Here is an 8,677-nt window from a genome sequence, read left to right on the forward strand (position 1 = left end):
TGTGGTGGTGGCCTATTGGAAACGTCCTTACCTAGTGATCTACTGGCCTAAGGTTCTAGCCCCTCTTAAGCTCGATAGTTTCATGTAGCTGTTTGATTAAACTATGGCAGAATCCAGTTGCCTGCACACCACCATCATTAACACCCGATGGAGCTATTAATGCAGAAACTTCTCCAAAGAGTGAGCCAAAGAGGATCCCTTTAACAACTTCTTCTTCTTCTTCTTGGAGTCAAGAGTATGGAGATAAGGTCAAATTCTCTGAATCTTCTCATTGTTTTATGAAAGAGAGAATCGAGACCCACTTCTGGTCTTCAGGGGATGTCTTCAAAGGGCTCCACAGCTTAGATTCTTCTTTTAAAGGTTTCCCATCTCAGAGGATTCCCTCGGAAGGACAGTCTACCCTCGAAATTCGTATTACAGTTGGTCTCTAGGTCAGAGGGCTTCTGGGTAGACTCGTAGAACCAAGGAAAGGCTTTGGTTGTTCTTCTTTTTCTTTTTTCAAGTTGAATTCAACTGTTGAATTACAACTTATATTTCTCTCTCTCTCTCTCTCATCTCTCTCTCTCTCTCTCTCTCCTCTCTCTCTCTCTCTCTCTCTCTCTCTCTCTCCTCTCTCTCTCTCCTGAAATATGGTCTTCTTTATCAAGATATTAATTATGTGAGGTCTTTGTTAACTGCTGTCTTTGCAGCTGAGGTTTTCATTAGATAAATCTTCCTTAACAGAAACAACAAAACGAAATCAAAGAAAGAAAAAAAATATAGAAACAGCAGATTCAGGTACTGCTTTTGTCTGTGTCTGTCTGTTGAGGATTTGAATATTGAAGGTCCCGGATGCTGGTGAAAAGAGAGAGAGAGAGAGAGAGAGAGAGAGAGAGAGAGAGAGAGAGAGAGAGAGAGAGAGAGAGAGAGAGAGAGAGAGAGGGGGGAATCTCTCTCTCTCTCTCTCTCTCTCTCTCTCTCTCTCTCTCTCTCTCTCTCTCTTTCCTTCTTCTTGTTCTTCTTGTTCTTCTTCTTCTTGAAGAGACTTTTTCTACACAATTCAAAATCATATTTCTCTTCTTTTAGGCCAAAGAAATCTCTTCTTATCAACAGCCATTGCCTTTCCCTCCCTGGGCCTAGCATGGGTGGAAGAGGTGCCCTGAACATTATCCTGTGGGAGGTACAACAAGGTAGAGTGGGTTGCTCTCCTATGAGATTGTCTGAGAATCTGTGAGAAGAAGATTCATAAGAGGAAATCACGTGACAACCTTCTTCGATGATTATTGAATTAAGGTAAGAAGACCCTGTGGGCTTGTCCTAGGGCAGGGAGGCCAATCATAACCTCTCTCATGTTATTTTAGAGTTACTGAAATGAGGTTTCCTTTATACTTGGACACAGAATCCCCACCGGAGGTGCAATGGTTCCTCTGTGTTTGAAGTGTTGCAATTTTGGAGACGAACAAAAGGACATTGCAAAACAGGTCAGGATTCGACGCCAAAATCTGCAGAAAATGTTCCATGAAGTAGAAATCTCGCCTCATTTTAGCAGAGCTGTTGATAAATCAATGGTTTTCTTACTTTATATTATCAAGAAGAAGAGATAAAGTTGTTGTTGTTGTTTATAGATTAAAACTTTGCAGTCGAAATTTATGACGTAATTTCTTCCATAGAACTCGATCGAGACTTGCAAGCTGGTGAAAGGATTTGGATATCGCCATGATCAGCAAAGCCTTTTTAGTCAGGGCTACCCATACCCATACATGTTGAGAGCGATCAGACGAAAATCTCGTGCTATCATCAATGCTCACTGGTCAAAACCCGAGACATGAATTGACAAGTCTTGAGGCCACCCTGTAGTGGCTAGATACGGCTGCATTAGTTGTTGCAGTGGAAATATATATATATATATATATATATATATATATATATATATATATATATATATATATATATATATATATATATATATATATATATATATATGTATATTATATATATATATATATATATATATATATATATATATATATATATATATATATATATATACATACATACATATATATATATATATATATATATATATATATATATATATATATATATATATATATATATATACATATGTATATACATATTATATATATATATATATATATATATATATATATATATATATATATATAAATATATATATATATATATATATATATATATTCACACACACACCGAAGTGATGGACTAGGATTTTATTTTCAGCATTGGGGTGTAATATATCTTGGTGTCCTAAAATTGACAACACTGAGATTACCAAACAATTCTTCTCCACCCAAGGGGTTAACTACTGCACTGTAATTGTTCAGTGGCCACTTTCCTCTTCATACGGGTAGAAGGGAGACTTTATCTATGGTAAGCAGCTCTTCTAGGAGAAGAGCACTCCAAAATCAAACCATTTTTCTCTAGTCTAGGGTAGTGCCATAGCCTCTGTACCATGGTCTTCCACTATCTTTGGTAGAGTTCTCTTGCTTGAGGGTACACTCTTGCACAACATTCTATCTAATTTTTCTTCCTCTGGTTTTGTTAAAGTTTTTATAATTTATATATGAAATATCTGTTTAGGTGTTGTTGCTGTTCTCGAAATATTTTATTTTTCCTTGTTTCCTTTCCTCACTGGGCCATTTTCCCTGATGGAGCCCTTGGGCTTGTAGTGTCCTGCTTTTCCAACTGGGGTTGTAGCTTAGCAAGTCATAATAATAATAATAATAATAAATAATAATAATATTATTATTAATAATAATAATAATAATTAAAACTTTTTTATTGTAAAAATATTTCATTAAATGAAAATAAATATTTTCATTCACAGTTAATAAATATGACAGAAACTTCCCAAATAATCAAGAAATAAGACAATTTCAAGTAGGTTTTCAGTCCTTGTTAAGAAATGCGACATCAAATTCACTAATTGTTAAGAAATACAACAACAATAGAAATCTCTCCTGAATGAAACATGTTTTGTAAATGCGAGACAATTCTGGAGAAGAGCTATTGGGTAAAGACTCGCCACCCCCTCCCCCAAAGGGGACTGGGTGGGTGTAAGGAAGGAGTCCCGTATGTAAAAGGTTTCCCTAATATGGTGAATGTATTCATAAATCAGGAATTGATTTGAGTGAGGAGAAGAAGGAAAAGGTCGACAAGGATATTGGAAAGGAAATTTTCATTTGGTGTTCGACTTTTTTGTTGTTCTGAATGGGTCTCTCTCTCTCTCTCTCTCTCTCTCTCTCTCTCTCTCTCTCTCTCTCTCTCTCTCTGCCAATACATTTAGTCACTCCCTATCTCTTTAAAACAGTCCAAGGTACTGTTTCTGAAATATAGAGGGACTTGAAATGTATTAGCAGAGAGAGAGAGAGAGAGAGAGAGAGAGAGAGAGAGAGAGAGAGAGAGAGAGAGACCTATCCACTACCTGCTTAAGGTCTCATTGTGAATGAAATGGAGATAATAATTACACATGGCGCTCAAATCCCGTAGAGTTTATCGACTGAGTTTACATTCTTCAATAAAAAATAATTGGAAATGATGATTATATGGCGGAAGGGATAAACGGAATTGGATGAAAGGAGAAAAAAAGACATAACAAGTAAATGAGAGGTGAATAGGAAGCATGGGTAACGGGAAAAATTAATATATGGGAGAGAGAGAGAGAGAGAGAGAGAGAGAGAGAGAGAGAGAGAGAGAGAGAGAGAGAGAGAGAGAGAGAGAGACCAAATTTACATATCATAAAGGTAGACACCTGCTTTTCAAGTCTCTCTCTCTCTCTCTCTCTCTCTCTCTGGAGGTTAATATTCCCTGTCCCATCTCATGACATCTCTTCACCAGCATCCGGGACCTTCAATATCCATGTCCTCAACATACAGACAGACAGACAGAGACAAAAGCAGTACCTGAACTTGTTGTTTGTGTTTTTTGACTTTACTAACTTCAATATTTCAACTGATTTATAAATGAATGGATGAATAGTATAAATATAATACTTATAATTCGAGAGGGATCATAGGCACTTTTCTAGATGTATAAGTATATATTGTTACAGCTCTTGATACCTTATATTATTATTATTATTACTTGCTGAGCTACAACCCTAGTTGGAAAAGCAGAAAGCTATAAGTCACCCAACAGAGAAAATAGCCCAGTGAGGAAAGAAAAGAAGGAAAAATAAAATATTTTAAGAAGAGTAACATTAAAATAAATATTTCATATATAAACTATATAAAAACTTTAACAAAACAAGAGGAAGAGAAATCAGAGAGAATAGTGTGCTTGAGTGTACCCTCAAGCAAGAGAACTCTAACCCAAGACAGTGGAAGACCATAGTACAGAGACTATGGCAATACGCAAAACTAGAGAACAATGGTTGGATTTTGGAGTGTCCTCCTAGAAGAGCTGTTTACTATAGCTAAACAGGCTCTTCTACCCTTACCAAGGGGAAAGTACCCCCTGAACAATCACAGTGCAGTACTTAACCCCTTGAGCGAAAAAGAATTGTCAAATGACATGCAGTCTGTGACAAACCTCATCTTTATATTCATTTAGTGGTATAAAATTAGCGTAAACATCATTGTTTCAGTTGGGTTAATTGTTGGTAAAGCATTAAAGAGCTTCCATTATCCTCTGTCACAGTACAACAGAGTAGCTTTTATTGTCACTTTAAAACCGTACAACTTTTACGAGACCAAAAAGGTTAATCTTTGTTTCAATTCTATCTGATAATTCCTCCCAGAGAATTAATTCACCTTTTGGATCAAATTACTCATCTTGACAATGACCATAATAATGTTATCTTGAGTTGTTGTTTTTGGGAGTTATCACAGGTTATCAGAGGTGTTATAAAAGGGAGGGACCAAAGCTTTGGAAGTTTGTTGTATAATCTACAAAAATACACACAGTTTTATACACGTCTTATATATCATTATGGAACATATATACATTGGTGTGTATTTATAAGTCTATACATACATTACATCAGAAAATAAACTTATTTCTAGAAATAATCTTTCAAAATGATATATAATGAAACTTTTTGTATAACTAACCTTGAACTCTGATTACCTGAAAGTAAAGGGAAAATAATTTTAATCAGAATAACATAACAGTAATAAAATGACCTTCAGTTATGTTAGCTTAGATAAGGTCAGGTCAGTAGAAACATTACTTAATATAAACTGATGTGTCATACATTATCCTTTATTAGCTCCAAATGATAAAAGGAGACATGAAAAGGAGTTAAATTTGGCAAATCTATTTCATTATGGAATAATATATAATAAAAAGTTATTTATAAAAATCTAAAACCAGTATATGATATACTGATTCTAATAAACAAAGGTCAGTTTAATTAAGTTTACGATATATATTAGAGTTGAAGTTCGTTGGGTCCTTTCATTAGACAAAGATATCTATGAAAGAATTAACTCGTGCAAGTAACAAACTGTTATAATATCCTCCATCTTTTTATATTTATTCATATAATGGAAGCCTTTGTGTCTAAAGAAAGGTAATAATGAATTTAATAATAATCATAAAAAACAATAATATTTCTTACAATTAGTTAAAGTAGACCAGAAAAGGAATTCATTTTTCATATATGTCATAATTTATCAAGATTCATGTCAGGAGATATGAAGGATTGGATTTGAAGCTACAGAAATATACATTCATCTCTCTCTCTCTCTCTCTCTCTCTCTCTCTCTCTCTCTCTCTCTCTCTCTCTCTCTCTCTCGTACTGCCATGTGATATGGTACACACACTACCAAAAGGACCTTGACTACTGGGAAAGACTGCAATTTTTAAAACTATACAGTCTAGAAAGGAGAAGAGAACGCTACATGATCATACAAGCATGGAAGCAAATAGAAGGAATTACTGAAAACATCATGGAGCTAAAAATATCAGAAAGAGCAAGCCGAGATAGATTAATAGTGCCAAAAAATATTGTCACAGATGCAATTACTGTTTTCCTGTTATGATACCTAGACATTGTGCCATCGTTATGTTGGCATCACTGGGTGTTTTGTAAAAGAAGAAGAAGAGTTTTATAATTAGTTCATTATGCGTCAGACAAGAGAGACAAAACCACATGTTGCTTCCTCCTATGCTGAAGCTGGCAGGATTATTAAGAGAGAGAGAGAGAGAGAGAGAGAGAGAGAGAGAGAGAGAGAGGAGAGGAGAGAGAGAGAGAGAGAGAGAGAGAGAGAGAGAGAGAGAGAGAGAGAGAATCCTCTTCCAGTCTCAAATTCAGATGTAAACAAAAAGAAGAAATGAAGAGTCTGACCTGAATCCGACGTCGTACCCAAAGTGTCTCAAACTCTCTTACTTTCATCTACTTATCCAAGTCAGAGAAAGACAAGATTTCCATTTGATTTTTCCTTCTCAGGTTTTTGGAGTCTTTCGTTGTTTCTCTTTTTCCGGAAGTTTCCGATAATTCTCTTTCTTCAAGAAAAGGAAACGAGGGAGGAGCCTCTATCCTTACTCAAGTGTCTAAGCAGAGACCAGGTTAACACTTCCTGTCACATCCTTGACCTTTGACCTCTGACATCTTACCTTGGAACATCTCAAAGGAAAAACGTTCAGGTCTGACCCAGAATCTTCCAATGAGAGGCTTCCAAAACAAAAGGTTGGAAGCAGACAGACAGTCTCTGGGTCCTCTGCCCATTTTGTTCCTTCGTCCAAAAATGGCAGAATTCTACATTCCAACAAATTTTCAACTTTTTTCATCAGGGGAAAAGTTTCCGATTCAGATCGTACGGGACTTGAGTGATACTGGAGGAAAAGGTTGGGTCAAGGGGAAGGCTCCTATGAAGGAACCAAGTCGTGTCTAGTACCTTATTGATATATACTGAATACATAATATTTACTCTGATGGCGAAAGGAAACTTCAAAAGGCCTCTCGCAGGGAAACAGGATTATTGGCTAAGGAGAAACAAACGGAAAAATATTTTATAGTGTATTGTGAAGGTTAGAAAAGACCTATTTATTTCCCTTTTATATAGAAAACCAAGTTTTCCGCGAATAGGATATTTTGCGGCTCTCTCTCTCTCTCTCTCTCTCTCTCTCTCTCTCTCTCTCTCTCTCTCTCTCTCTCTCTCTCTCTCTCTCTCTCTCTATAACAGATTAATATTCCCTATCCACAGCAGGCTTCCCTTGTCTCTACATTCAGCATCTGAATTATCAATCCCAGACAGACACACAGACAAACAAACAAAATATCTCTTCCATTAAAAATCATTTGAGTTTTTATTTTATAACCTTTTTTTGTCATTGTTTGCTTAAGAAGTATCTCCAGAGATATTTTCTATCTTCGAAAGACCAGTTGGAATGACACACCCTTTGTTGGGGGTTTCAAGGAACTGTTCATGAGCTCTGGGTGAAAAGAGCATGAAGACATCTCGGCTCTCTTAGAGGCTTCTATGTAGAGAGACTTCTTTCCAAGAGGAAAAAAGACTTCCAAGAAGGACAGAGACTTCCTAAAGGAAAGGAGACTTCTAAGAGGAAAAAGACTCCCAAAAAGGGAAGAAGGGTTTCAAGAGATGAGAAGACTTACGAGGGGAAAGAAGACTTCCAAGGGGGAAAAAAGACATCTAAAAAAGGAAGAAGACTTCCCAGAGGAGAGGAGACTTCTAAGAGGAAAGAAGACATATAAAAAAAGGAAGAAGACTTCCAAGAGGAAGGAAGACTTCCAAGAGAAAAAAAGACTTCCGAGAGGAATGAAGACTTCCAAGGGGAAAGAAGACTTCCGAGAGGAAAGAAGACTTCCGAGAGGAAAGAAGACTTCCAAGAGGGGTTTCCAAGAGGAAGGAAGACTTCCAAGAGGAAAAAAGACTTTCGAGAGGAAAGAAGACTTCCAAGGGGAAAGAAGACTTCCAAATGGAAAGAAGACTTCCGAGAGGAAAGAAGGCTTCCAAGAGGAAGGAAGACTTCCCAGAGGAAAAAAGACTTCCGAGAGGAAAGAAGACTTCCAAGAGGAAAGAAGACTTCCAAGGGGAAAGAAGACTTCCGAGAGGAAAGAAGACTTGAAAGAGGGGCTTCTAAGAGGAAGAAAGACTTCCAAGAGGAAAAAAGACTTCAGAGAGGAAAGAAGACTTCCAAGGGGAAAGAAGACTTCCAAGAGGAAAGAAGACTTCCGAGAGGAAAAAAGACTACCAAGAGGGGCTTCCAAGAGGAAGGAAGACTTCAAAGAGGAAAAAAGACTTCCGAGAGGAAAGAAGACTTCCAAGAGGAAAAAAGACTTCCGAAAGGAAAGAAGACTTCCAAGAGGAAAGCAGACTTCCGAGAGGAAAGACGACTTCCGAGAGGAAAGAAGACTTCCAAGAGGGGCTTCCAAGAGGAAGGAAAACTTCCAAGAGGAAAGGAGACTTCTAAGGGGAAAGAAGACTTCCAAGGGGAAAAGAAGACTTCGGAGAGGAAGGAAAACTTCCAAGAGGAAGGAACACTTCCAAGAGGAAAGAAGACTTCCAAGGAGAAAGAAGACTTCAAAAGGAAAGAAGACTTCAAAGAGGAAAGAAGACTTCCAAGAGGAAAAAGACTTCCGAGAGGAAAGAAGACTTCTGAGAGGAAAGAAGACTTCCGAGAGGAAGGAAGACTTCTGAGAGGAAAGAAGACTTCCGAGAGGAAGGAAGACTTCTGAGAGGAAAGAAGACTTCTA

The 8,677-nt window shown here is 37.1% G+C and overlaps 1 protein-coding gene across 1 annotated transcript; it reads left to right on the forward strand.

Annotated features, from left to right (window-relative positions):
* Window positions 1–7,562: 7,562 nt before the first annotated feature.
* Window positions 7,563–8,621, forward strand: LOC137633848 (trichohyalin-like). The gene has a single exon (XM_068366089.1). The coding sequence runs from the start codon at window positions 7,563–7,565 to the stop codon at window positions 8,619–8,621; it is 1,059 nt and encodes a 352-aa protein (XP_068222190.1).
* Window positions 8,622–8,677: the final 56 nt, after the last annotated feature.

The sequence above is a fragment of the Palaemon carinicauda genome, chromosome 43 (assembly GCF_036898095.1).
Source record: "Palaemon carinicauda isolate YSFRI2023 chromosome 43, ASM3689809v2, whole genome shotgun sequence".
Classification (NCBI taxonomy): domain Eukaryota; kingdom Metazoa; phylum Arthropoda; class Malacostraca; order Decapoda; family Palaemonidae; genus Palaemon; species Palaemon carinicauda.